General features: G+C 46.8%; 5 protein-coding genes and 1 long non-coding RNA gene across 13 annotated transcripts; 4 read left to right on the top strand and 2 right to left on the bottom strand.

Moving 5' to 3' along the window:
* The first annotated feature begins 1,614 nt into the window (after positions 1–1,614).
* Positions 1,615–3,847, top strand: LOC136542103 (protein Iojap, chloroplastic-like). The gene is made up of 5 exons (XM_066534391.1): positions 1,615–1,945; positions 2,021–2,153; positions 2,443–2,581; positions 2,676–2,764; positions 3,311–3,847. Exons 1-5 carry the CDS (start codon positions 1,733–1,735, stop codon positions 3,421–3,423), a joined length of 687 nt encoding a protein of 228 aa, XP_066390488.1. The 5' UTR covers positions 1,615–1,732; the 3' UTR covers positions 3,424–3,847.
* A 227-nt stretch (positions 3,848–4,074) lies between these two features.
* LOC136542102 (uncharacterized) lies at positions 4,075–5,094 on the top strand. The gene has a single exon (XM_066534390.1). It carries the CDS (start codon positions 4,194–4,196, stop codon positions 5,091–5,093), a length of 900 nt encoding a protein of 299 aa, XP_066390487.1. The 5' UTR covers positions 4,075–4,193; the 3' UTR covers position 5,094.
* Positions 5,095–5,385: 291 nt separating this feature from the next.
* LOC136542100 (tetraketide alpha-pyrone reductase 1-like) lies at positions 5,386–8,247 on the top strand. 4 transcript variants are annotated; one of them, XM_066534389.1, is made up of 8 exons: positions 5,386–5,509; positions 5,926–6,018; positions 6,135–6,330; positions 6,446–6,618; positions 6,823–7,011; positions 7,123–7,285; positions 7,405–7,597; positions 7,677–8,247. In XM_066534389.1, the coding sequence occupies exons 3-8, from the start codon at positions 6,210–6,212 to the stop codon at positions 7,825–7,827; spliced, it is 990 nt and encodes a 329-aa protein (XP_066390486.1). In that variant the 5' UTR covers positions 5,386–5,509; positions 5,926–6,018; positions 6,135–6,209; the 3' UTR covers positions 7,828–8,247. The 4 variants fall into 4 exon arrangements, with proteins under 4 accessions (XP_066390486.1, XP_066390483.1, XP_066390484.1 ...); XM_066534386.1 differs by having other exon boundaries at positions 5,926–6,039; XM_066534387.1 differs by lacking the exon at positions 5,386–5,509 and having other exon boundaries at positions 5,879–6,018.
* A 372-nt stretch (positions 8,248–8,619) lies between these two features.
* Positions 8,620–13,424, bottom strand: LOC136546516 (uncharacterized). Its single transcript, XM_066538494.1, has 12 exons — positions 12,808–13,424; positions 12,487–12,632; positions 11,779–11,839; positions 11,574–11,687; positions 10,935–11,066; positions 10,747–10,848; positions 10,276–10,658; positions 9,793–9,892; positions 9,627–9,686; positions 9,446–9,532; positions 9,207–9,335; positions 8,620–9,121 (listed from the first exon to the last, which is right to left on the bottom strand). The coding sequence occupies exons 2-12, from the start codon at positions 12,594–12,596 to the stop codon at positions 8,819–8,821; spliced, it is 1,581 nt and encodes a 526-aa protein (XP_066394591.1). The 5' UTR covers positions 12,597–12,632; positions 12,808–13,424; the 3' UTR covers positions 8,620–8,818.
* A 5,095-nt stretch (positions 13,425–18,519) lies between these two features.
* On the top strand, positions 18,520–22,292 carry LOC136546515 (uncharacterized). 5 transcript variants are annotated; one of them, XR_010781380.1, is made up of 4 exons: positions 18,520–19,075; positions 19,548–19,997; positions 20,086–20,156; positions 20,502–22,292. It is a non-coding gene; the product is annotated as an uncharacterized lncRNA (long non-coding RNA). The 5 variants fall into 5 exon arrangements; XR_010781379.1 differs by having other exon boundaries at positions 20,078–20,156; XR_010781377.1 differs by having other exon boundaries at positions 20,086–22,292.
* Positions 22,293–26,178: 3,886 nt separating this feature from the next.
* LOC136546514 (uncharacterized) lies at positions 26,179–27,355 on the bottom strand. The gene has a single exon (XM_066538493.1). It carries the CDS (start codon positions 27,334–27,336, stop codon positions 26,455–26,457), a length of 882 nt encoding a protein of 293 aa, XP_066394590.1. The 5' UTR covers positions 27,337–27,355; the 3' UTR covers positions 26,179–26,454.
* Positions 27,356–27,924: the final 569 nt, after the last annotated feature.

The following is a 27,924-nucleotide window of genomic DNA, read 5'->3' as shown; positions in this document are numbered from 1 at the left end:
CCTATTTCACGTAGATACGACCCTTATCCGGGCAGCCGCGTCCTTTTTTTGCAAAACAACCTCCAGTTTGTTAGAAAATAAGCCGCGCTGACGCCCCTCCCTAACAGCAAACACGTTCACTTTTGTTACGTACTAGTACATTGCGCATGTCCTTGCGCATGTCGAATATTAGAACAATTATCATATACAGATATAGAATTTATGTTGGCAAGAAATCAGAGCATACACGTGTAGAAAAACTACAGAAATTGGCTCAAGCTTTTCCATGTAATAGATAAAGTTAGATTCAAGTTTCCCTCATGTACACATGAATCAACGAAGAGCCGCTTGAATGACAACTACAAGAACATTAACTCATCATCCATCATTAATATGGTGCTTAATTTTTATACAACTGAAAAGGTACCTAAATGGAAAAGGAAGTTTCAACTTTTGTCAATGGTAAACATATGAAATCAGCACATATTAAGACTATATAAGCAAGACTTTCTCTCCGTAAAAGTAGGAATATTTGTCATTATCATCATCAGCAGCAGCATAGTTAGGAAGGCGCCAACATGGCATGGGCACAGGCCACCTGGAATAATAGTTCAGTAGATATATAACTGTTACCAGCTATGAATGAATTAGTTAGATATGCATCAGTGGAACTGTTACCAGCTATGAATGAATTAGTTAGATCAGGATACCCACCTGTTTAACTTAGCCGAGACATCCCTGTGAAGCATAGCATTAAATATTTTATACTTCACTCAACCTTCTTCAGCAAACTTCGTAGAATGTTCAGAAAAATAACATATGTGATATGTACTTACCTTTTTTCCTCAAATGATTCTGAAATCTTGCAAATGTCCTGCCATAACAGGATATGCACTGACCTTTTTTCCCAACAGTCTTTTTAGTCAAAAAAAATTCAACAATCTTGTTCTCATCACCCGAATTTCTAATCAAGCTCGCTGATGTCAAAATAATTGTAGATCCATTCCACCCAATAAAAAAACCCATGCATGCAAAAAAAACCTTTTTTTCTCCTGCACCAGATTCTGGTTATCAGCTACTTCCTCCATTCCAAATTATAAGACGTTTTGACATTCTAGATTTATAGTTTTTATTATGTATCAAGACATAATATATATCTAAATGCATAACGAAAACTATGAATTTAGAAAAGCCAAAACGTGTTATAATTTGGAACGGAGGAAGTAGTTGTGATAAAAAAGAGAGATGAAATACCCCCTCTATCCAAAAAAGAATGCAATTATAGAAAGCATGTCAGTCAAACTAGTCTAGCTTTGACCAAGTTTATAGTAAATATAATATTAGCATTTATGTCTTAAAATAAGTTTATTATAAAAATATATTCTATAACTAATCCAATAATACTTATTTTGTCTTATAAGCGTTAGTATATTTTCATATAATTTTAATCAAAGTTAAAACTATTTAACCTTTCGAAATATGATAATTGCATTTTCCGTGGATGAAGTGAGCAGTAAATGGCAACGTGGCTCACCGGAGAAAGGATGCCCTTGCGCGAATCCCAAGCACACCTGCTAGCCTCGCATGACCGTTTAAATTGGAAACGAAATGGTGAAAAAGAAAAAGTCTGGCCTATCCTCTTCAACCAGTGTGCTGCTTGCTTATCTCGTTCCGTCGTTCACTCGACCCGTTCTCCGCGCTACTTCTCGTCCTCCTGCCGCGGAAGATTTTGCAGCGGGAGCTACTTGCTAGCATGGCAGGTGCAGGCGCCGCAGTCCCGAGCCAGGGCCTCGCCTGCGCGCCCCCGGCCGCCGTCATTCTGAACCCGCGGGCGCTGCGCGCTTCCCCAGGCAGCGGCGGCCACAGGAGCAGCCCCCAGCAGCCACTGAGGAGCAGTAGCGACCTGCCACCGACGCCCACCGTCGCCTGCCGAGCTCGCTCTCGGTCTTCTTCCTCGTCTAATGTGGTGAGTGCCGAGCTCCCTTCTCTTGGGATGTCTTTTAGCGGTTGCTCTGATTCCTCACTCTGGTTCATCGCTTAGAACTTTGGGCGAGGGGACGATGCGGACAAGTTGCTCGAGGATTTGCTCAAACAGCACGGCGAGGTGGTGTACAGCTCCGGTGGACCTCCGTCTCCCACCGTTGAGGCCGACGACGATGCCGAGTGCTTGTCCTGTATGTGCCTCCCCGCTCTCCCTCGTTCCTTCAACTCCTCAAGGTCCAAGCCATACCACGAATCAGGCTTGCCATGAAAAGTTTTTTGTGCTGTAACAATGGTTTGGTGCTGAAGTGTACACGATTTCCCAATCGCACCCCTGCATAGTGTATCTGCTGTATTGCACTGGTGCAAAATTTTAACACATACTAGTCACTGCAGATTGTTGAAACAGTACTTTCTTTCTTTCTTTTCTGCATTTTATCTTTCACTGTTAATCTTAGAACCGACTGTATACTTTCTTTGCAGTTGCTGTCTCGTTGGCTAAAGCTGCAAGTGAGATAAAGGCTACTGATATCCGTGTACTTTGCGTGAAGCGGCTTGTCTATTGGACTAGATTCTTCATCATTCTCACTGCCTTCTCAAATGCTCAGATAGATGCTATCAGGTATACGCTGAGATATTCTCTTGCTGAACATCAAGATTATATAACTAGTGCACTTAATTTCAGCTGACAAAGAGTTTGTGTTTTTACCTTGTAGTTCCAAAATGAGAGATATTGGCGAGAAGCAGTTTAGCATAGTTGCATCTGGTGATACGAAACCGAATTCTTGGACATTACTGGATTTTGGCAAGTCTCTATTTTCCGTATTGTGTTTTATCTATTAGGTTTACTCATTTCAGGTTGTCAACTTCTACCAGAAGATCCAACTATTTGCTTTCTAAGCAAAAAGAACCATTATCCATATTATGTCTTAAGTCGAACATGAATTAGCTCATGGTAGTATCAAACGACCCCTAGTTTCATTGTTTCAGAAAAAGGTTCATATATGGATGTTCAGTTTAAGAAAACAATGTTCATGTGAGGTTTCTGTTTGATGGGAAAAATATTCAAAAACCAACTGATTAGGATAGGGGTAGTTTTGCAATTCAGTTGCAAACTTGGCATGATGCAAGTCTCCTTGTTCTGTTCATTTCTTGCATACTCGGTGCAATGAAATTCTCACTTGCATCGTTCAGTTCTTTATAATCACATTTCTGAACCGTCCTTGTGTACTAGCTTAAATGGGTTAGTGGCTTAGTGCCTTTTTCTAAAACAGGATGAATTCCTATTGGATGCCCAATTGAATGGTTCAAAGCTTTTCGTGGACCTAGCTAACGATTCACACTTGTGCAGGTGATGTTGTAGTCCATATATTCCTTCCGCAGCAGCGAGCATTCTACAACCTGGAAGAGTTCTATGGCAACGCCACACCCATCGAACTCCCATTTGACACCCAATGGCAGTGATTGTTGATTGTTATATCTGAGCCAGCACTAGGAAGCGTCCCAATCAAGCCAACTTACTGCTTGCTTTACTGAGATTTTCATGAAGCCAGATGACAATTGTTACCACAAATTCGACATCGGCCCTGTTCGGCTGGCTGGAATGCTAATGCTGATTTATTGTGAGAGAAAAATACTGTTATTTTGCTGAAACGATATGACTGATAAGTTCAAGCGAACAGTGCCGTCATCTCACTGGTCATCAAATGTGGTCAGCTGCCCAGAGAAAAGAAACCTGTGGTGCGAGGTCGCATCTGACAAAATGCTACCTTCAACCGGCACTGCTCCGAGCCTCCGATGCAGTGCAAAATGGCACCTTGATGCAAAATTTCTTAATTTCTATTGTCATGCTCTGTATATCTGTGTGAACTAGCCTAATAATGTTGGCAACCACACTTGGCTTCCCATGACCGGGAGGATCATTGTGTCGATCTAGAAAATGTTCACTCGCTCCTGGCTCGCTGATATTAACACCATCTGACAGCTTGTGAATTGTGATGCTCACTACTGGCTTACGCAAGGCTGCCGCTGCACTGAACAAGCTGTGACCTAACAGATGTAATTAGTCTACAAATCTGAAATTATTGACTTAATTATCCACCGTGTTCGCGACTTCTGAATTCTCGTCTCTGCAGTCACCTGAACCGTAAACGAACAGTTCAGCTTTCGCGCGAAAGCAGTGGAAAGTGGATAATCTTCTCTGCATTCCGTGCAGCGCCTTGCCGTGGAAGGAAATGGCGCAGGCCCTCCCCGAGACCCCGTCGCTCGCCGGCCGCCGAGTGGCGTTCACGACGCCGCAGACGGGCGGCGGCGGCGCCTACGGCGGCCGCTTGGGCGCGCTCCTGAGGCAGCGCGGCGCGCATCCGGTCCCCGTGCCCACCATCGCCGTCCACCCGCACGACCCCGACCGCCTCCGCCCCTTCCTCCTGCCCGGCACCCTGGACCCCTTCGCCGCACTCGCGTTCACCTCCCGCTCCGGCATCTCCGCCTTCGCCCGCGCCCTCTCCTCGTCCTCCCACCACCCCCTCTCCGACGCCTCCGCGCTCCCCTTCACCGTCGCGGCGCTGGGCAGCGACGCGGACCTCCTGGACCACGCGTTCCTCTCGCGCCTCTGCGGCGCCGCCGCCGGGACGAGGGTATCCGTGCTCGTCCCCGACGTGCCCACCCCGGCCGGCCTCGTGGAGGCGCTGGGCCGCGGGTCCGGCCGCCGCGTGCTCTGCCCCGTCCCTGACGTCGTCGGCCTCCGCGAGCCTCCCGTCGTGCCGGACTTCCTCGCGGGGCTCGAGGCGGCCGGGTGGGTAGCCGTGCGCGCGCCGGCGTACACCACGTGCTGGGCCGGGCCGGGCTGCGCGGAGGCGCTGGTGGATCCGGACGCTGCGCCGCTCGACGCCGTCGTGTTCACGAGCACGGCCGAGGTGGAGGGGCTGCTCAAGGGGCTGGAATCCGCGGGGTGGACCTGGGCGCAGCTGACGGCGCGTTGGCCCGGCATGGTCGTGGCCGCGCACGGGCCGGTCACCGCCGGTGGCGCGAGGAGCCTCGGCGTTGAGGTGGACATCGTGAGCGCCAGGTTCAGCAGCTTCCATGGGGTTGTCGATGCTCTTGCCGCGACATTTTCTTCCGAGAAGATAGTGTAGTTGAATTTCTCATTGCTACAACATGAAGAATTGGAAACAGCCTCAATTCGTCCGTTTCATGAATCATGAATGTTCCGAGCTAGCTGAAAGGATCGTCTGATGACACTCTACTTGTCTCGATCATGCCATGCTGCGCATACGCTCACACCACATGGAAACGCCGCTCGTTGGGAACAGGCTACATGGCACGTCATTGTTCATCTGTTGAAGCAGGCAGAGAGACGCCGAACGGCATTGCCTACTGACTAGTACTGTCTCCGTAACGAAACGTCGAGCTGGGCTGCTGTCGGATACAGTCAATGAACCACGGCAATGTCTGTGCACCTGTACAGCGTGTTGCATTGCAGCAGTCAAGAACTCAAGATGGACATGGTTCACCTTCACCTGCAGTCACTCGCGCCAAATTACCATCAGGAGTATAACATTTTTTACGGGATCTAGCATGTTTTATTTTCAGTAATTTATCTGAGTTATTTTATTTTCATCTCATGACAAATGCATGTAGAGCAATGAGGGCTTTTCAATTGGTTGCCAGTAGTTCAGTCAGTCGAACTGTTTATCTTTAGTTTCTTTTTTCCCATCATGTCATCAGCGACTCAGCGTAAAATTATGTGGCAATGGGATTGGTTCGTGGAATCAATCATACCTTAGGAGTTTCATTCTGCTATCTTTTCAATTTCTGTTTTGAACTTATGCAATTCGGCTCCTTTTACAATGATAAAAGGCTGATCACCTTGGAGTTAAGTAATCCTACATTTGTGCATTTTTGCTATACCTCTAGCCCACTGCATTTTTTTATCTCATCGCTTTCTTTCTTTCTTTTTACTGTCAGAAAACAAGGGAATGGATAGAGAAAATTGGCAAGAGCCTGCAAACTGATTGTAAATCACACGACTTTGTTTTGCACCAACTTATCACCTAGAATGTAATGCCTCCAGAATCTATTGTAAATCTACCTTCAACCAACCCAGCTTGTATCTGTCAATTGTGATCACCAAAATTGTGTTGATATGATGTACCTGCTTGCTCTTTCTTCTCTAGAATATTCCTGTTGATGCTTATAAGAGAAGGTTGGTTTGGATCGGAGCTCAGCATCACTTGCCACTGTCTGAGAACATGGTGAGCTCAAACAAGGGCAAAGTATGTGTAACTGGGGCTTCAGGCTTTGTTGCCTCTTGGCTTATCAGACGGCTTCTCGAGTCTGGATATCATGTGGTAGGGACTGTCAGAGACCCAGGTATTTATGAATATATATCGTTACTTTTGTAATTAATCCTCTTTACTACATTAGTTCTTGTATATCATTTTTTGTATAATGAACTGTTCTTTTTTTTTTTTTGGTAACTTATAAGGAAATCACCAAAAGACGGCACACCTTTGGAAGTTACCTGGTGCCAAAGAGAGGCTGCAAATTGTGCGAGCTGATCTGTTGGAAGAAGGGAGCTTTGACAAAGCCGTGATGGACTGTGATGGCGTCTTCCACACTGCATCCCCTGTCCTCGCTAAATCTGATTCTAGTAGCAAGGCATGCTGCATTTGCTTTAAACAGTCCACTCTTTCATCAGTCATTACCATCATGCTACATATGCATCTGAATCATCCTACTATGTCAAGTTGCTACTTTATTGTGGCTTTAGAAGTTAAAATCATTGTTCAAATTCTAGTTTCCTTCTATGGAAATGCATCTGCCCTGAAGTTAAACTGTTTTCATGTGATATTCATGTTGCAGGAGGAAACACTCATTCCAGCAGTAAACGGTACTCTGAATGTGCTAAGATCATGCAAGAAGAACCCATTTCTGAAAAGGGTTGTTCTTACATCTTCATCATCTGCTGTGAGGATTAGGGATGATGATCAGCCTAATATCTCACTGGATGAAACAACATGGAGCTCTGTGCCGCTCTGTGAAAAGATACAGGTGATATATGGAACAGTCTACTCCCTACCTTTTTTTTTTCTGCATTACCATATGATCGATCTCAAACCGTGATCTGAAAAAAATGTTATCATCCTTTTTATTCATCCAAAGCTATGGTATGCCCTAGCGAAGGTATTTGCAGAGAAAGCGGCATGGGAATTTGCCAAGGAGAACAACATTGACCTTGTGACTGTTCTTCCATCATTCGTGATCGGGCCTAGCTTATCCCATGAACTATGTGTTACCGCTTCAGATGTCCTAGGCTTATTCCAAGGTATTCATTCATGTTCCTTGTCGCATCACCATTTAGCTCTGTTTTTTCATGTGTCATGTTAAACACAAGAGGTATACTCAGCTACTCAAGTGAGTCCTAACGAAATGTCCTTTCTTCAGGTGACACGACAAGGTTCAGTTCTTACGGAAGAATGGGATACGTTCACATCGACGATGTTGCCAGCAGCCATATCCTGGTGTACGAGGCCCCCGAGGCCACTGGGAGATACCTGTGCAGCTCGGTGGTGCTGGACAACGACGAGCTGGTCTCCTTGCTCGCAAAACGATACCCGATATTCCCCATACCCCGGAGGTTAGTCGTTTGGATACCTGCCATTGACAGGTGAAACCAAAGCTAAATCTCTGACTGAAATGCTGTAATTCCTCTGCAGACTGAACAGCCCTTATGGCAAGCAGTCGTACCAGCTGAACACGTCGAAGCTGCAGGGGCTGGGCTTCAAGTTCAGAGGAGTGCAGGAGATGTTCGACGACTGTGTCCAGTCGCTCAAAGACCAGGGTCACCTGCTGGAGTGCCCCCTGTGATGAAGATTGAGGGAGAAAGAGGTCTTGTCTTGTCCCCGACAAGACAAGAACAGGCCATAGCCAAACACAGTTGGGTCGCGTCCAGAACTCGCTTGCTCCCTGTCAATTTGTTTCAATAATTCCATGTCATGAGCAGCGTCCTTGCGTGAACTGCTGCTGTCAGTTCATCGCTCACGGAATCTTATAGGGAAAAAAAGGGTCATCGCTCACGGGTTCTACGACTACATGAATAAAATGTCACGCTCGCCATTTGCTTTACCATTTTTTGTTCGTTTTGCGAACTTCCATTTGCTGTACTTGTGGTTGTCGCCATGTCGGTGACGACTGATAATGGTGATCGGAGGCACCGGTGGAAGCAATCAACTGAGACTGCAACCCGCACGGCCGCGCAGATCATTCTTCGCTGAAGTGCAAGGCAAATACCGAACGCCGTGTGCCAGTTTGGATCTTAGCAGCCGGAAACATAGAACATGGCCACGTTCCACCTTCTGGAAACGTCGTTCCGGGAACGTCCCCGTTCCGATTCGAAAAGATTTATGCTCTCACGTTATAAAATAACATACCTTATGAGAACTAAAATAACATACCTTATGAGAACATGGCTAACGTCGTTCCGGGAACGTCCCTGTTCCGATTCGAAAACATTTATGTTCTCACGTTATAAAATAACATACCTTATGGTAACATGGCTACTAAGGTTCGGATGGACAAATGGCTCCACGATCTGAATCATTGGATGATAATCCTTACGAATTATTCCCACTAATTTCACTGGATGGCAATCCCAAATTCCCCAATGCAAAGCCACAAAAGAAAATGCACAGTATTTCAAGCCACAAAGAAAATGTACAGTATTTCAAGCCACAATTCCTAGCTCAAAAGTCAAAACCACTCACGAATCAAGACCACACCTGTATTTACATGCACACCCAACAAGACCCCGCTACTTACACTTTGTAACTTGTCACGACACGACGCATGTGGCGCCTAGTCAGTCAGCCAGGTCCCTATGTACAACGTATCTGAAGGACGACTTGTACGGCATCCACTCGACGCACTTGTCGACCCTCCGCCGGATGCCGTGCTGCTGGAGCTGCTTCTGCTGCGCGTCCGACATGCTCTCGCACACCAGCTCCACCAGGTGCCGCAGCTCCAGCGCGGCGTCCCTGGCGTAGTAGTGCAGCACCTTGGGCAGCAGCATCGCCTGCTTCCGCACCACCACGCCGCCCTGGATGAACTCCGTCCGCGCCGCCTCCAGCTGCTGGTGTATCTTCTTCGCCGTGTACAGCCGGACCTGCGATGCAACAAGAGAAGGCTGCTTATTATGCTATCTTGCCATAGGCTCTGAATAATGGTACTAGTATGATCAAAGAGCTTACAGGTGGGTCTGAAAATGCTCCGGTCGAGAGGGCGAAATGCGCAACTGGTTCTGGATGGTGGAGAGCATAGGGGTGCCTTGCCGTCCCTGCACTGGATCTTTTCGTCGGTGTGAATAGCACGCGGACCCACTGAAATAATGTAATTCACGTTAGTTTGTTTGCTCTGTGTATATTTCCTCATGACACCGCCTGCGTTTTTTGTTGTCAAGGGAAATGCCATGTTTTGCAAATGTAAGTACCAATGATGGACGATGGGATTGGCATCCAAGAATTGAGTTCTGAATAGTCTGGGCATTTACAGATTGGCCACAAACATTATACGCAGCCTGGTGAAAGATTTTGCAAATTCGTCTCAGTAAAATTCGTTAAAATGGTCAGATACATTTGTGTGTAAGCAGAGGTAGAAATGAAATGCCGTACCTTCAGAATCATGTCCGTGCTCTTCATGCGTTTGTCATGTAGACCATAGGCCAGAAAAGCCTGTCATGTCACAAGGCAGTAATGCAGGTTAAGGATGAATTCTGAGTTATGGGTTAACCATGGGACATAGGAAAGTTGAGATTGAAATTTCAGCATAGGGCAATACATGCATGACTAGAGCATTGTGGATGTTAATCCAAAAGCAGAGCTGCTCCTCATGTGTCATCTTCATTGGGTCAACTTTTTCGAGGCGCTGTATCAAAGACCTGGGACACAGCATGAATAAATATAAAAATCAGTGCCCGAAGATTTTTTTGTCTTAATTAACTATGGTATCCCACTCAATAATAGATTAATAGTAAATACTAACTCTGTCCTAAAAATGATGCAATTCTAGTTCAGTCTTCAGTCAAACTATCTAAGGTTTGACTAAGTTTGTAGAAAAAATTATCAATATTTATAACACAAAATAGGTGTATTATGAAAATATATTCCATGACGAATCTAATAATACTTATTGGGTATTATAGATATTGATATTTTTTTTACATAAACTTGGTCAAACTCAAGATAGTTTGACTTGGTACTACTGGACTGAAGGAGCAGTTCAAAGGGAAATTTCACTGGTTTTCTTGTTTCCTTTGGTTACCTGATAGTCTCAAGCATTTTTGAGGCATAATCAAACTTGTCAGCATCAATGCGTATCCTCGGGATGACAATCATGCCTATGTTTTGTTCACAAGTCTCTTTCTGAAGTCCACACGGGCGTGGGCTATCAAAGTTGTACCGAGGGCTCCAACTATCATTACGGCGCCTCGGAGAAAAAGTACTTGAAGATGAAACAGAAAGACTTGGTGAGGCCATGCATTCTGCGCCTTGCGGTTCCGTGATTGAAAGTTTGCAGTAGACAGCAGCAATGCAGCCTAAGATGTCCTCCGATAATTTGCATGAGATCTTAGGCACATATTCAGAAATAGAAGCACTCAAGAAGTTGACAAGGCTGGAATGCCTTGCGCCTGATTTTGATACCTCCTGCAACATATGAGGTGATAGATGTTATTCAACTAGAAAGATCGTGCTACTAGCATGAAAGAATGAAACAAATGATATGTGCACTGACAGAATTTGAGACGGTGGGCAAGTTGAACGCTGCAGAGTGCTTTATGTCCCTCAAACGGAGTGCGCCCTCGTCGATGTTTTTCAGAATTTCTTGATCCACCTGCTGCTAGTGATAGCAATATTAGGATATTGGATATTTAGATTTCACACCATCTCATCTCATCTCATCTAATACGGGGAGTTAGGTACCTCACTTGTGAAGCTGCAGGATTCAGATACATATTGATCAAACGCTCTTCTATAGAGGGAAAGCAGATGCAGTTCCTTGCGTATGACTTCCTGCTCGAGAGCTGCAATCTCCCCAACTAAATCTGCAACAGACTGCGGAAAGGCAAGATCAGAACTAAAAATGCAGCATGATAGTCTGACTGGTGAACAAGTTGATGGAATATATTTTCTCAATTCAGAGTTTTCAGTGTGATGAACATGTTCGTGTTTAGATTTTGAACCGTTTTTTTTCTCGAATACGCAAAAATATTTGCGCATCTTTGGATTAAGATCGAGAAAAGTGAAAGTTACAATGACGCGCCACGGACATAGCACACTGGGGGGTTAGTGTTATACAATCGGCTCTGCCCTCCCTAGCCTAAGGAGATTATGGGCTATTACTCGCTAATTATACTACCTAGCCATCATCGTCGATTAGACGCGCTGGCTTGGGCAGCGCAGATTTTAAACCTTTACCCTGAATAAAAAGATACACAACTCTATGAATGAACAGTAGCCTACAACATATGCATTTTCATATTTCATCTGCTTTGAGATAAATTTGAGATAAATATACTGTTCTCGACAGTTCAAATCAATTTTGTAGGAGTTGCTACAAACCTTTGAGGTAGCCTTTTGGGTTCGTTCTGATGCTTTTCTACAGTAATGGCCTGGCAATTGCTCTGGCAAGTTCAGAGAGTATCTTCTGTTGAACATCTTATCTCTATGTGTGGCCTGCATGATACAAGGTCATTACAATAAGTAAACTGGATAAATGTCTTGCAGAAAAAATATATATACAGCAAGATGGGTCCAGTTTACTCACAGGCTTGCAATAGGAGAACCGTGGTGACATGTCCAATGCGCCTTCCTGTGGCTTCAGAATGCTAAAATGACAACCAGTAAATGATTAGAACAATTTTCCATTTTGCTATGTTGGCACAAATCAATTGAAAGGCTTGTCAACACCCTAGGCCTTGCTGACATCAGAAATTTTCTACACGCAAGCTTTGCCAAAAACTATTTTTACAGTATTGCAAGTTTAAACCATACTGGCACCATTGTCAACCATTTTCTTGAAGATGGACTTCGGACAGTGGGCTACACTACAGTGTACTGTACTTGTGGCCTAAAGGAATTCAATGTGGTGTGAAGAGGACGGTTGGATTGTAGTACAGCAAGAAGTTAATAGGCTGCTGAACTGAAATAATGCAAGATTGCTGTGTATGCACGGTACGGACGATGGATTGGACAGTGCTTAAACACGGTTCAGAATTGGTAGAGGACTAGAGGTAGCTGTCTACTTGTGTCCTTTCTCCAGGTTCCCTGTGCTCGCTGCTCGCCTATATATCTAGCGCTTGCGAATTACTCCTCCTCTGTGGTTTCCTTAACTTGACACTGAAGCTGCGTGCTCTTTCTCAACATGTGCAGCATCGAGTAATCATGACGAATCGCACAGGTTACAGGAGAAAAATTTTCATTCAGGATTCACCGTTTCAGGGCATGCGAGGGGAAAGTACAGTACAGCTCTAACCTCCGTGAAGAGTACCGACGCTGGAGACTGCAAGACGACTGAACCGACCTCGGCGTGCCGGCGCAGGACGCCGTCTCCGAGAGCACCCCTGACCTCGACTCCCTCTCCATCGCCGATTGAGAGGCTCGTCTCCCCTCACCTAGAACCTGCGGCCAGGCGGCAGCCATCAATCAATCCGTGACCAAGAGCAGCATGCGCAATGGAAGTAAGCAATCACCACAGCGATGCATCTGATCAATCTCTCAGCGATCGATCTTATCGGTTGGATTAGCATTACTGTAGCGGGAAGAGTTTCTGACAGCAGGAGCAGGGTCGCCATACCTTGAGCTGTTCCTGCCGAGAAGAGTGAGCTGTCCATGTACGGAGAAACAAAGGCGCCGTGGCTCGGCTTTGTCCGGGGGCTGGAGGAGCTCAACTGCTCCGGGCTCCGGTGGTTGTCGAAAGAACCGCAGAGCTTACGCGCTCACGCATGCAGAGGAAAAGGCCAAGGCTTTGTTTCTTGGATATCAATGACAGAGCAGAATCAGTAGCCAAGAACAACGGAGGAGATGATGACAGGCTAGTTGATGCCCACAATGGCGCTCGTATAAGAACGAGGCGGATGAGAGGTAGGAGGAGGTAGTGGTGGGGGAGAAGGAGAATAGCCCGGGAGGCGAAAGAGGCATAGGAAAGCTGGCGCGGTAGACGCCGCCGCCAAAACAAATGGGAATGGAAAAGATGGCCAGGAAAAGCAGGGGCTTAAAAGGGAGGGAGGAGAGGAGGAAGAAAGAGGAATCAATCGGACAGTGGGCATCAATCCTCGTTGTCCCACCGCTGTTAATTCTTTAACCGAAGGAACAGGGAAAGGCTAGCGGCTGCGACTCCATTCCCCAAACCACACCACTGCAATCTAATCAGCACTAGTAGCAGTAGATGATAGTCTGGCTGGATTAGTAGCAGCGTCACAAGCATCAAATCTTTTTTATTCTGTGGCAAAGGAGATGTGTGAGGATGACTGAATGAGTGGAGTATTATTAGCTGGGGGAGCAGGGAGGGCAGGTGGGAATAATCCGGGGATTTGGTTACTGGCTGGGAAGTAACGTTGTCAGGGTTCAGGACCAAGAAGATCACCATTCTTGGTCAATCACCATCAACAAATTTGGTTATTATGCTAATGGATTGATGCTTTTATTTTAGTGGCAGGAGTGCAGGACGACAGTCCATTTATAACGCGCGATCGTAAAACCGGGAGGTCAACCGCATTTTACATGGGGAACTGGATGGACACCTGAACGAACTTCTGAGACTCATCAGCATTTGGCTCTCCCGTTCAGTACTCTCTGTGTATGTTGGTTCTCTTGTTTGTGGAGCTGGAACCAAACCAAAAGAAAGAATTTGGTTGCTTAAGATCTACTGCGTGAAATGCAACATGTTCGATTCTTTGACACTGCAAAGAGGGGCAAACAGTTGCACCTTTCTGTGGAGCAGAAGCAACGCGCGCGCGGTTGAGGGAGCCCTGAGCCCCTGACGGACGGATGGTCAAACCGAACCGACGGTGCCTTGCACCAAGAGCAGTCCATCCAAGGCGGCGTACCACGCTGGTCGGCTGGTGGTGGCGCCTTGCATGCACGCTTGCTCCTTCCCGTGACCCTGGGCTGTACAAAAAAGCAGAAGAGTTCGGCCTCTGAACTCTGCTCTGATGCAACATCTCATCTCCTTGTCCTGCTGCTGCAGGCCTGTGATCTTCGCAATAATGCAGAAAAACCCAGCACAGTTGTAAAGGAGGATTTCATCACCCACCGAGACGAGCACCGGGTCACTGTCGCCTACCACGACGAGCCAAGCCCGGAGATCCGGCATGCGGACAAACAGCGGCATGCGATTCTGCGCTGTGCCTCATAAACAAGCCACCCCACCACTGCCACTGCCACCACCACCACCACTGTATCGCATGCGTGGCAACTCGCAACGCATCAGATGCATCACATTTGTAGTACTATGGCTGCAGGCCATCATCATTCATCGTTGATTTAATAATGGTGAAAGGATCGGTTTGCGGCCGAAGATCAGAGTGACGAGGATGGGGCCGAGATCCGAGATGGGGTCGAAGCTCTACGGGCGAATCCGCGCTTATTTTTTATGCCCGCGGACCGCGAGTAAACAAACACGGCGAAGCAAAGCAGGAACGAAGAAGCATCTTCGTTCGACGACGAGCGACGAGCGGCACGGCATGGCATGGCCGCATCCCCCCGACGCGGCGAGGCCGGGCGCGGATCGGATAAACAAATGCCTGCCCTGCCCAGTGCCCAGGACCAGGAACGGGCCCGGCGCGCGCGCGTGCACCGCCCCCCGTGCGCCCCATGTCTGCCGACGCGCGCGCGCGGGCGCAGCGAAGCGGTGTGGCGCGAGACGGCCAGACGGGACCGGGGCGACGCCCGGCCGAGCCTCCCGTCTCATGCATTCCCCGCTCGCGCCGTGAGTGGAACGACGTCGGCGTGGGCGACCCACGTCGGCGTCGAGGGCAGGGGTTGGTGGCCACCCGCCCACCTACCTGCTGCTGAGTTACGTGTGCGGGATGGCCCTGCCCCTGCGTCTGCATGGCAATGGCTGCCTACTGTAGGGCTGTAGGCTGTTGGCTGTTGGCTTGGCTCACTGCCTGCTTGGTACCGGTACGGATGATTAAGAAGCGCGTGATCAGCCGCGCGGCGCACCACGATGATCGATGAGCCGGCGTTACGTCGTTGCGGGACGTACACGTGTGGCTCCTGGAGAGGGCGGATCCGGCCACCTCACTGCCCATGCGTGCGTGCGGCCCGCGGCCGTGTGTCGGTGGCGAGGCGATCCAGCTGCCGGCGGGATCGGAGACCCAATCCGCCCATTCATTCATTGGCCCGGCCGCGCCGCGCTAGGTGGCGGACGGTCGGATTCCGATGATCGGATCCAAGGAACCCAACAAAAGCGGGGAACCTTTGCGAGCTCGAGGAAACTTCATGGCGCCCGCGCGCAGCCGTCCCGACAGGCCGACACCGATAGGATGGCGGGACCACCGGACCAGCGTCCTTTCCCCCTGTACGGGTACAGTACTTAGGTGGTTATTTGTCACATCGAATATTTAAAGAACATTAAATATAGATTAATTATAAAATCAATTACATAGACGGAGTCTAATTTACGATATGATTTTTTAAGCCTAATTAATCTGTCATTAGCATATATTTACGGTAGCACCACGTTGTCAAATTATCGACTAATTAGGCTTAAAAGATCCATCCCGTAAATTAGTTGTAAGTTATATAATTAATTTTGTAATTAGTCTATATTTAATATTCTATATATGTGTCTAAATATTCGATGTGACAGGAATTTTATGCGCCTACATAAACCAAACGTTGATCCGTCCTTTCCTCCTACAGCTAGGCGTCGACGGTGTCGGCACTAAGCACCCCCTTGGCCGGAGTCTTGTTCAAGGGTTGTTTGTTCTGCATATATTGCTTGGAACTCACCGTCTCATGTGGTCATATCTCAGAGCACTTGGCATCGATACACAATACGAAGCGATCTCAGTGTAGGTGATTAATTAGTGCCCTAAGATTACTATCGATTTGTTTTTTCAATTTTATAAGAGAGTGTTTAGATCACAGAGCTAGAAATTATAGGGTACTAGGTTAAACATGGACTAATCATGAGCTAATAAAAGCTAATAGTCTTTAACCATCAATTAACCCTATTAGTTCTTATTAGCCTATGCTTAGCCCTCCTATTTGACATTTAAAATTCACAATTTATTTTAAGCCACGTACTCCCTCTGTCCCGTGGAGAGTGTCATTCTCATTTTCCGAGAGGTTAATTATTTTTAATTCTAACCAAATACTCCCTCCGTCCCAAATTATAAGTCATTCCAAAAATCTTGGAGAGTCAAAGTATCTTAAGTTTGATCAAATTTATATAATAAGATAATAAGATTTATGATGTAAAATAAGTATCATTAGATTCTTCATTAATTATATTTTCATAGTATATCTATTTGATGCCATAAATATTTGTAATTTTTTCTATAATTTTGGTCAAACTTGAGATGCTTTGACTCTCCAAAATTCTTGAAATGACTTATAATTTAGAACGGAGGGAGTATGTAGAAGATATTATTAATATTATGGTGTGCAATAAGTATCATTAAATTAACCGATGAATACATCTTTATAATAAACTTATATGATTTTTTCTATTTATCTGTTGACAAATTTTTTATACTAAATCTGTCAGATTCCTATACGTTTGATTGTGCTTTAGGATTTGTGCTACAACTGTCTACTGGGCCGCGTTTATAAAAAATCTGACAGATTTAACCACATAAAATCTATCGACGGATAACTAGACACTCTCTTAATAATATTTTCTACAAAGTTAGTTAAACTCAAAAAAGTTTTATCTACTTAAAACCTCTTATACATGTGACTTTCTTTTGAGACGGAGGTAGTATATGCAAACAACGTACCGTAGTTACTCATTCCTCCATTTCCAGTGGTCTAAAGATTGTGATCCTGACATTCATGCAGTAATTGGTATCTAGATGTCAACGGGGAATTCCCCATCGGGGAGTGCCTCCCCATCCCCGCCCCCGTGGGGAAGAAAATTCCCCATCCCCATCCCCATCAAGTGCCACGGGGGAGACTTTCTCCCCATCCCCATCCCCGCAGGGAATTAATCCCCGGGGGATTCCCATGGACCGCAGGTATTTTATCGTCATCTACAAAGTTTCCACCCAAACTTTATTTAAGTAGCACATATATGTTCTATAGCATTTTCGCTTAATAGAAATTTGTTTAAAACCCTAAGTGATATAACGGGACTATGAAATGTAACTTTCGTTTCGCGTTTCCGTTGATCGTTTCGACAGGAGCTAGGGTTGCAACATTGCTTATATATCACAGGTATTGGGCCTTGTCAGTATATGGGCCTCTGGAATCGGGTCACCATGAGGAGCGGGGACGGGGGCCTGCATACCATCCCCGCCCCCGTGATCTCCGACGGGGATAACTTCAGCCCCATTTAATCCCCGTGGGAATAGAATTCATACCATCTCCGTCCCTTAATGGGTGAATTCTCCGCGGAGATTCGGGGAACGGCCCTGTTGACATCTATAAATTGGTAGTGTCTCCGCCTCTCCGGTTAGGAAGGGAAATAAAACAATTGTCGCCGTGGGCCAAATTAGAATAATTGTCGGTAGATCAACCCTTTCTTTACTACAACAGTAACCCACATTTGCCAACACATTGGTTGCAACAGAAGATGCATCTGTAGCTAATGGGCCGAATACCCACTAGGATGCGCTTTTTTTTCTATATATTATTATAATTATAATCCCATACCTCCTCAGCCCAACCCATTCTTCCGCGTTAGCACGGTTTTGCATACTCAGTTTTTCCGATGCCTCTAAACCCAGGGGGAATTTTCTGTGCCTTTAAAAAAGATCGTAATGCTCTGTGAGTCTCTAGAAAAATTCAGCAGTTTCTCAGCGTCACTGCTCCAATTTTTTTGTACCCTCCACGCCACTGTCGTCAGTTTAGACTCTAACACCGTCAAACGGCAGGTGTGAAAAGTCGAAAATACCATTAAGCTTAAATATATCATTAATTTTTTTTGAGCATCTTAATGACTTCAAATAAAAAAACTCAAAACTAAAAAGTTGTAAATATCGTCGAGATCTATAATTTTTATATAAAAATTATTTTTATTTAATTTCGCAAAAAATATATGATTTGATATGATTAATATATCTTAGAAAAATCATATATTTTTTGTGGAATTAAATAAAAATAATTTTTATATAAAAATTATAGATCTCGATGAGATCTACACTTTTTTAGTTTTAAGTTTTTTTATTTAAAGTCGTTAAGATGTTCAAAAAAAATTAATGACATTTATATTTAAAGATATTTTTGACTTTTTACATCTGTAATTTAACGTTAGAGCCCAGATGCCAGTGACACGGACGGCACGAAAACAAGTTAAAGCATTGGCGCCCTGAACTTTTTACGGAGCTGCGTTGCGATCTTTTTTTCAATGCCACACAACGAATTCCCCACTAAACCTAGCGGCGGCGCAGCTGCAGGAATCGTGTTTCCCTCCCATATGCGGCGCCAGATGTGATCCCCTGCGGTGATGGAGCACTGGCACCGGTGATCCAGTGAAGATTCTATCGTCGGCTTGCATCCTCACCTTCGAAATCGGTAGTAGCAACTTGCTTCCTCACCATCAGGGGCGGGCTACCGCGGACCGTTCCTCCGTGAGTGGCGCGACTCGCCAGCGCCGCCAACCGAGAGATAAGAGCACCCGCGCCGCCGCGCCGTCATCCAGGGGCCACGCCGGGCGGTAGGCCCCAGGCTGCTACGGCCTAGGGCTCCAAGTCCAGGATGCAGCCTTGCCGCCGCCGACAGCTGCCCAGGAAGACCGACCACTACCCGTCTCCCCGCACCGCCGCGGTGGCGCTCCCCGCAGACCCGACCCAGGTGCCTCGCTGCCACCCCCAGCGACAAGACCGCAACAGCGAGTGAGAGCCCGCGTCCGTCCATGGAGCAGGAGCAGTCTCGAGCAGATCCCCATCCGACCGGTATTTTTCGCCTGTCACTTTCTCAGCTCTGAAGTCCTATACATTCAACGATTCAATTGAATAACCATGTCATTTTGTGTGATCCGTCAAATTGTTATATCAAATATGAAGTATATCAAATGTTTGTTCAATTCCATAGTTGATTGGGGTTAATTTTACAGTTGTTGACTGAATCTATATCACTAAGGATTAGGATAGGGGGTTCGTCTAAATAAATGCTATTTGTCATTATCAATTTCTGTGGTGGCGAAATTAATTATATGAATATGGCGTTATTAGCTTGTTCTGATGACTAGATTATTTCTTCAGTTTACTAATTAACAGGTAGGCGGAAATTCAATTATGCTGACTGACGGATGTCCATATTTCTGCTATCAAGTGTCAATATTCTATATCTGTTCTTAAAATTCCTGACTTTTTTTTTTCTTTTTTGTTAACTGATTTATGACTTTATTTTCTGATATCCATTCAGGTGGAATGGTCGAAACAAGCATGAGAAAACGTCAGGGACCATAAAGAGTTGCTTCTCCATAGTAGAGAATCAGTGACATATTGCCCTGTATCAATCGAAGTGTGTATGCGCATCACAATTTTCTGTGCTACCTGTGAAAGGATATTTTTCTGAAGCAGAAACATCAGAACTGAATCGATTCAGTTCAGTGAAAGAATAACAAGTTGTTTGTCTCTCTTGCAGTTCGGTCTGGCTTAGCAGTCTTTTTAGTTCATTCCTAACTCATTGCTGCTAGTTGACTTCATTTCTGCTAGTTGTTTCTGAATTGACATTTTTCTCATCTCAGTCTTTTTCAGCAGCTTGTGTCCATCTGTTCCTTCTTTGTTTCTATCTGTACATCAGTGACAGCCATCAGTCTATGCCTTCCCTGGTTTTCAGATAGCAGCAGCAGCACTTCGACAAGGTAAGCAGGTAAGCTCCCTGCTGTTCCTATCTTAGTGTTCTAATCTTTGCTTGCACATCAAGATAATTTGCACATGTTCATTAAGCAGGTAAGCAGATAATTTGCACATGTTCATTAAGCTCCCTGGTTTTCAGATAGCAACAGCAGCACTTCGACAAAGTATGCAGGTAAGCTGGTAATCTTTGCTTGTAATAGTGTGTATAATTCTTTGTTAATTCCATCTTGCTGATAGTTTGCATTTGTAGCCTTGCCTTATTTTCTTTTCTCATTAATTAGTGTTTGTGGTCAACTTTTAGTAAGAGCTATTTCTGTAAGTTTATCTAGATTTTTTTTGCTTTGGTTCCTGCTCATCTTTTTTGTCCTGTTGTTTAAGTACAAGTCGTGTGCAAATTAGACTTCTTTACTTGCATAAGTGGCACTGATTCACTGAAATAATGGACATGAACATTAGATGTCATTGCATGAACTGTCCTGTCGACAATATTTTGACATTTTACACTCTGCTCAATAAGATTCTACAACCTGTGTGTCGGGGACCAATACCAGAATACCCAAAGAGAAGGAGCTAATAATCATCAACATTGATTCGTCCGAGCAGTCAAGAGCGCGACTACAGCTCCAACCGATCTCCAGGTGCGCAAACTCCGCCTCGCCCGACCCCTTGGGGGTTGGCTCCGCCTCGCCCGGCACCAAGGCCGCGGGCTCCGCCTCGCACGACCCCTGAGGGGTGGCTCCGCCTCGCCTGACACCAAGGCCGCGGGCTCTGCCTCGTCCGACCCCTAAGGTTGGCTTCGCCTCGTCCGACACCGAGACCGTGGGCTCCGCCTCGCCCGACACCGAGGTCGCGGGCTCCGTCTCGTCCGACCCCTGAGGTTGGTTCCGTCTCGCCCCGCCTCTACGGAGGAACTCCACCTCGCCCGACCCCGAGGCCGGAGGCTTTGTCTCGCTTGACGGAGACTCATACTGCCGCCGACCACTCCAGGTCCAAGCGTATGGGCCTGGGTCAAAGCTCTGACACCAGAGAGGTGACCGACACATCCCGATATAACCCGTGGCCGTGACGGGACATACCTGAGGATTCACATCAGGAACAGCGTCAGGCGAACCGGTGCTGTTCTGCCTAACCCTCGTACGAACACTGACAGGCGTGTCAGTTCGTCAAGACCTCCGCCGGGACGGAGTGGAGCACCACGACCGGGAGACGACGCCTACGCATGGCGCCAGTGACGGACAGGGCCGTGACGTGAAGCTGTCCCTGTTGACGTCTACAGGGTCGGTTGGACCCGCATAGAAGAGAAGAAGGACCCGACAATCCTGGGGGACTTCTTCTCCTTCTGATCCTCATTTTTTTCCTTCGCTGTAACCCCTGCTTTCCCTCCTATAAAAGGGAAAGCGGGCATCCCATTAGGGGGCATCGAACAAACGATCGCAACACATCGTATCGAACCATTGGACTCGAATCCGATCGATCCACCAAACCCCGAACACGTAGCCAAGCAACGATCGAGCTCTCGGCACCCATTCGTTCCTTCTATCAGAGATTTGGGACATGTTCCTCTCTCGATCGTTTATAACCTCTACTACGAACTTTCAGTGCTATTAACATGAGCAGCACCAACGAAATGGACATAAGGATATTCTGCCCAAACCAGTATAAACCTCGTATCCTCTTAGCACACCATCCGAGCCAGACGCGCAATATTAGAAATTTACTAGTCGGTGGCAACTTGAAACACCGACACTGTGCTTTCCTACAAAATTTTGGAACCTATAGAAGTGATTGAACTACATTCTACAATTCACATGATATCAGAATAACGTGTTCTATATACCTTGAATTATATGTTCAGATATATTGATGCTTTAAGAAATTAGCAGTGATACATTTGTATACTTGTACTTACAAGATCATCACCCTGTTCGTTTGGGCTTGTTTGGTTTATAAGCCGTCCTTTTTCAGCCAACGAACAGTATTTTTTTCTCACACCAAATCAGCCAACAGTACTTTCAGTCATAGTTTATCAGTCAAACAAGCCCAAGCGAATAGGGTGGATGTTTGTTTTTTCTTATTCAAGGTTAGTGTTCAGATGAGTAAAGTTGGCTAAGTTTCATCAACAAGAGTTTTATGTGAAGATTATGCCAGACAAAATTGGAGCTTTATATTTCAGTTTTAGAACGTGAAATTATCTGATAGAGACAAGATTGGAGCCTTTTCTTTGGGCTGTATTGACAAGATTGCTTGTCAAAGCACAAATCTTTGTATGGATGGTACTCATTGTAATGTAACAATTTGATTTTTAATATATGGCTAAGTATTGGTATTTCTTTTGTGTGAGATGGTCTCTAATTTTCTATATTTGTTCAATGATAGTTTATTCCTAGGTACGTAAATAAATGTTGCAGCAATCCAAATCTTTATGAGAAGTCATCGGTCCGCGTTTGGTACAAACAAATATATGTGTTGCTATAGCCTATCCGTCGTAAACTTGCAACGATTATTTGTAGGTATTATCAACGTATATATAAGTGTTACAATAGATCTCTGCAACGTCACTTTAGGCAACGCATATTAGATGTGTTGGTATCGACTCTGTCAACACATATATGGACTTTTAGCAAAATTTATATGCGTTGCAAAAGGGTGTCGTTTTGCAGTTGGTCCCCTTTCAGCGACGGTAAACTGTTGTAATCGTTGCGATCGGTAGGACGATACTATCAGTAGTACGTAGGACAGTGGGCGTACTGCGACAGAGGAGAAGGTATGCACTCCGTGTCCGTGATTAAGAAGCCTGCCGAGCTTGATTTGCAACACGCCAAGGCGACATTGCTACGTGCTCCGATGGGCATGGATCGTGCAGTAGCTACTAACTGCTCTCTCTCTCTCTCTCACTGCCAAAGAAGAAAAACGTTGGCAGACAGGTCAAGGACACAAGGCACAACTAACCCACCGGTTTTGTTTCTAATAAGACATCTCCATCGTTCATGCCTCGAACCGTACGTGTCCATCGATGTGGACTATTACTATTATTGATCTGATGAACTAATACGTAGTACGATGGAAGACGTAGGCCTGGTTCCTGCAGTCGCTCCTAATATTTCTGTCACATCAAATATTTGGACACATGTATACAGTATTAAATATAGATTAATTACAAAACTAATTGCACAACTTGCGACTAATTTACGAGATGAATCTTTTAAACCTAATTAGTCCGTGATTTGACAACGTGGTGCTACAGTAAACATTTGCTAATGCCAGATTAATTAGGCTTAAAAAATCGTCTCGCAAATTAGCCTCCATCTATGTAATTGATTTTGTAATTAATCTATATTTAATGCTCTTTATCAGTATCTAAACATTCGATGTGACATAAATTTTAGGAGCGACTAAAGAACCAAACACCCCCGTAGTTTGGTGGGCTAATTGTTCAAGCGGCGACTACTCTGCAAGTCTGGTTCGACTGTTGAGCCAGCAAAATCCGAAGTGACTAGTTATGTTCTTCGGTAGCGTTCCTTCAGTCTCCAGCATATATATGCATATGCACGTTTCACCTAACCTACGATTACGATGCAATCAACAAATACCAGTTGACTTGAACAGATATATATGGATCACCTCACTATCCACTGACGCCACCCCAACAAGAAGCTTGAGACGCCGCCAATGCATTTAATTAAAGGGATGTCAACCTGCCTCTACGCTAGTTAAGCTTGTTAGTCTCGGTCCAGTATCTATTACTGTACTATAGAGCTACCTGAAACGATCGCTTCAGTGTTCAGTGTAGCGCCATCCAAGCAACAATGGCGATCTAGCTTGCAGTGTGTGGATCGTCGGAGAAATGAATTCGGACGTCAGGACGTAGCTGGAAGCCTGAAACGATCCTACGCGCACGGCGCACGCATGCCTGAACTTGCGCAGTATTCAGAAATCGATATGGCGTCTCAAGGGCAACGGGAAAAAAGAACAGGCAGTTGAGCAAATGATCAGAATAAAGCACGTGAACACTTCACACATCTTTACTCTGCTTTACGGCCGAACACCGCGGCGCACGGTGAGCCTTTTCTCGGCCGTTGCGTGGATATATGCGCGCTCTGCCTATGCACGGCTGGTGAATGGCGATGGAAGCAAGGAATCTTGCACGTACTTCTCGAAACATGCATGTTTCCACCTGCCGCGAAAGGTAGCGCTGAAAACGTTGTGAATCTACTCTGCCTGGTGTCTTTTTATGAAAGTCCATTTACAGCGTATTCGAGCTACGAGCACATGCACCCAACGGCCAAAGGCGTGGTGAGTGAGGGACGGGCGAAGAAGTGTCCTCGCAGACGCAAATGGGCGAACGAGGGATGTCCCGGCCCAGCAATTTACTAGAAAGTGTATGTAGGCTTAGTTATCTTGGGCCCTGCTACTGTCGGCCCAAATGCCCTCGGCGAATTCCCAGTCCCGTGTGACTGTTTTTTTTTTCTTTCTTTTCGACACGAGGCGTCCCATTGGCATTAAGCCAACGAAAATATGTGAGGCCTTGTTTAGATACCCTCAAAATTCCAAGTTTTTTCACTCTCTCTCCATCACATCAATTTTTAGCCGTTTGCATGGAGCATTAAATGTAGGTAAAAAAATAACTAATTGCACAGTTTAGTTGGAAATCATGAGATGAATCTTTTGAGCTTAGTTGGTCCACGATTGGACAATATTTATCAAATAAGACGAAAGTGCTACTATTCATCGGGTTGAAATTTTTTTCAATCTAAACAAGGCCTGAGTTTGAAACAGAGTAGGAAAAGACTGCTACCAGCGCGGAAAAGACTGCTACCAGCGCTATATCAGTATTGATTGCAACCTGAAACTCTGTCTCAGAGTTCCGAGGAAATGCTACCGTAAGGCGTCTGATGGACCGCACAAAAGCCAAACGGCTTTTCACCCCGCCGTTCGCTTCCCCCGCATGTATATATTTTAAAAAAAACTTATCCCTTCATCTTTTCCTCTCCATCCTTATCTCTACCGCGCTCGGCGTCCTCTCCCACCGAAAGTCCCCAACGCCCGTAGATCCGATGGCCCTCTCCTCCACCCCTGCGAGATCCATAGAGCACGAGCGAGATCCACTTGCCTCTAGCGAGATCCATAGAGGTGGCACGACAGTGTTGCAGGGGAGTGGACGGCTCTCCCCCACTCTGGCGTGGCGCCCTCCCCACCCCTGGCGGCACCCCTCTCACCCTGCCGATCGAGCTCCCCCAACCCCGGCAGCCATGGCGCTCCTCGCACCCCATCTCCCACCGTCGCTACCCGAGCCAAGCCCGGTATTGGTGGCGGTGGTGCTCGTGCACAGCCGCTCGCCGCCGGCTCCCACCCCATCGGCCGGAATCGAGACCGGTCCAGGCCTCTGTACCCTATGTTGCAAATATATGTTTCAATTGTTTCAGAGGTTTTAGATGTATGTTACAATTGTTTCAAATGGATATTGCAAAAGTAGATTGAGGGATGTTGCACATGTTGCATATATTATAAGTGTTTCAAAGGCATCTTACAAGTGTTTATTCAAAATATTTTATCTGTTTTTATAAATATGTTGCAAGCTTTTTGATTTGGAGGTTGCATATGTTTTCACAAATATGTTGCATCAATATGTGCCCAAATGTTTCGTCTGTTTTAATCTTCTGTTACAACAAGTGTTTCATATTGCAAGTTGCAAGTGGTCTATCTGAATGTTGCATATGTTTACCCACATATGTTGCAAGTGTATGTTCTAGATGTTTCATCTGTTTCAATCCTATGTTGCATTCAAGTGTTTCATGTTGCACGTGTTTCATGCTGTTCAGAGAGTCAGGAGACGTCAGGGAATGAGGGCACGACGAGCTGATGGCCGGCAGACGTGGCACATGGCGATCTGGGGGCCGGCAGTCGGGGGCACGACGGGACAGGGGTGCGTCTGCGGGGGTGGGGCGAACGGATGGGGATGGGGGCGGGTCAGGCGTGCGGAGGGTGGGGGGTGTTCATCCCTATCGGACGTCCGTGTGTTAGCATTAGCGCATCTTTTTTTTTAAAAAAAATCACCGGAGGGGTGAGAGTTCTACTTGAACGATCTTCCGTTGATATCGGTAAGCCAGGAGATGAAGAGTGCTAGGCAGCTGCAAGTTTTGGGGTCATGCCCCTAAGACTATCTCCAACAACAACACCCAAAATACAAAGACACATTCAACGTTTGGGTAGCGCTACAGTCAAAGAGTTCAATACCCATTCGACATCCTCTCCAACAACAGAACCCAAAAGAGAATACTTTCTGCAAATGGGTTTCCAAGAGAGAGGATACTCATATTTAGGTTGTGCCTCTCAGACAACCCAAAATGAGTCTTCCGTATAGGTACTCTGTTGGAGAGTGATTTTGGGTTCTCTAAAATGGAATAGGGGAGCAGTAAACTAGCTAAATTGCCAGCTAACCATGATCAAACTATTCCTGATCAATGGATGGATCACTCGCTAGCTGCTTCCACGATCACGCTTAGCCTCTGCACGGGTGCAAGATCACGGGCGACACCCTTGTAGCCAACTCCGTTCCTCGCCTTCCCCACCGTCTCGCCGCCGCCGCCACGCGCCGCCTTGCGCGCGTCCTTGTACCCACCTCGCACGGGGAAACTCTTCCATTCGCCGTGCGCGTCTGCGCTCACGACGACGACGAGCGGCGCGACTCGTCCCGTGGCCTGCCACCGCTGCTGCCTGTTGGTGCTGGCCTCGCTTCTGCCCAGCGATGACGACGGCACGCTGCCGGCTGCCGCGGCCACGTCCGCGGCGGCGACGACCGGCGCTGTCCCAAGAGCCGCGCAGGCCTTGACGGCGAGCGCGGCCATGTCCTGGGCGGACAGCGGCCGGCCGAGCATGGACGTTGGCAGGGCGAAGTAGAGCTGCCCGGGACGGAGCACGTCGTGCGCGGCCAGCGCGGTGATGGGCGCGTCGAAGTCCAGCGCGTCGGAGCAGCAGAGGAAGCGCGGCGACGACGGCGGCGGCGCTCCGCCCCCGCCGGCGGTGGCGGTGGTGGACAGGGCCTCGTGCGCCGTGACGGGCGCCGCGAACTGCGCCATGGAGCCGTCGAGGTCCACGACCTTGGCCGTGAGCGCGTGCACGGACACGGACACGGACTCCGCCGCCGTTGACGTCGCCGCGGCACCAGAGCGGGAGACGCAGGAACCCATTGATCTTCTTCTTCTCTTGCGATCTCTATTTCTGTGTGTCGGAGACGGAGAGGAATAGAGGATGTATATATGGTGAATTCGTGAATCGTGATGGAGCGGAGTCGAAACGGATACGGGAGGTGCTTGGAGTCTTGGAGAGTGGAGCGCGAGGCACGACATCGACATCTGCTCAGGCGATGCGATGACCGGATGACGTACGTGAGCTCGTCACCGCGCGAGCGAGGACAAAGGACTGATAGGAGCACTGCAGCTCTCAGCTGGAGAGGTCAAGTCAAAGTGTAGCCAGGGACGACGATAGATCTTCCGGCGGCACTTGCGTCCTCTTTCTCCGAGCAGTACGGCCGCGGGAAAGGAAAGGACGAATTGGCAGGTGAATGGAAGGAGCTCGGCTCGCTGACTGTATGAAAGTGAAAGGTACAGGTCGTGTGCGGTGGTGCGGCTTCGAATCGTCACGGCTAGCGTCACGAGACTTCGAGTTTGAGACGTTCGGACTTCGGAGGTCGAGGCTCCGTGCGTGCTCGCGGACTACAAACACATTAACGGTTTCTGACTTCGTCCTCTCACGGAAGATGAGACAAGGACAAGGTCTACTGAACCTAGCAGCACGACATGTATGTTGACATGTTGCATTGTATTAACTTCAATAAACTAAATGTATGGCTTTGAAAGGCCCCGTTCGGCTCGCTGAAACTTGACTGAATTGGCTGAAAAATATTATTCTGGCTGAATTGTTGTGAGAGAAAAACACGGTTC

Source organism: Miscanthus floridulus, chromosome 3, assembly GCF_019320115.1.
Source record: "Miscanthus floridulus cultivar M001 chromosome 3, ASM1932011v1, whole genome shotgun sequence".
In the NCBI taxonomy this organism is placed as follows: Eukaryota; Viridiplantae; Streptophyta; class Magnoliopsida; order Poales; family Poaceae; genus Miscanthus; species Miscanthus floridulus.
This window is presented reverse-complemented; position numbering and strand designations above follow the sequence as displayed.

What these genes read in the sequence shown, in the direction of transcription:
- LOC136546516 (XM_066538494.1), bottom strand. Translation starts at nt 12,596, where the DNA reads ATGGAGAGGGAGTCGAGGTCAGGGGTGCTCTCGGAGACGGCGTCCTGC. An exon ending in AATCCCATCGTCCATCATTG is followed by an intron (nt 9,336 to 9,445) that starts GTACTTACATTT and finishes ACATTATTTCAG; the next exon opens with TGGGTCCGCGTGCTATTCAC. An exon ending in GAGCATTTTCAGACCCACCT is followed by an intron (nt 9,122 to 9,206) that starts GTAAGCTCTTTG and finishes GTTGCATCGCAG; the next exon opens with GTCCGGCTGTACACGGCGAA.
- LOC136542103 (XM_066534391.1), top strand. Translation starts at nt 1,733, where the DNA reads ATGGCAGGTGCAGGCGCCGCAGTCCCGAGCCAGGGCCTCGCCTGCGCG. An exon ending in CGATGCCGAGTGCTTGTCCT is followed by an intron (nt 2,154 to 2,442) that starts GTATGTGCCTCC and finishes CTTTCTTTGCAG; the next exon opens with TTGCTGTCTCGTTGGCTAAA. An exon ending in GCTCAGATAGATGCTATCAG is followed by an intron (nt 2,582 to 2,675) that starts GTATACGCTGAG and finishes TTTACCTTGTAG; the next exon opens with TTCCAAAATGAGAGATATTG.
- LOC136542100 (XM_066534386.1), top strand. An exon ending in AATCTGATTCTAGTAGCAAG is followed by an intron (nt 6,619 to 6,822) that starts GCATGCTGCATT and finishes TTCATGTTGCAG; the next exon opens with GAGGAAACACTCATTCCAGC. An exon ending in TGTCCTAGGCTTATTCCAAG is followed by an intron (nt 7,286 to 7,404) that starts GTATTCATTCAT and finishes TCCTTTCTTCAG; the next exon opens with GTGACACGACAAGGTTCAGT.
- LOC136542102 (XM_066534390.1), top strand. Translation starts at nt 4,194, where the DNA reads ATGGCGCAGGCCCTCCCCGAGACCCCGTCGCTCGCCGGCCGCCGAGTG.
- LOC136546514 (XM_066538493.1), bottom strand. Translation starts at nt 27,336, where the DNA reads ATGTCGATGTCGTGCCTCGCGCTCCACTCTCCAAGACTCCAAGCACCT.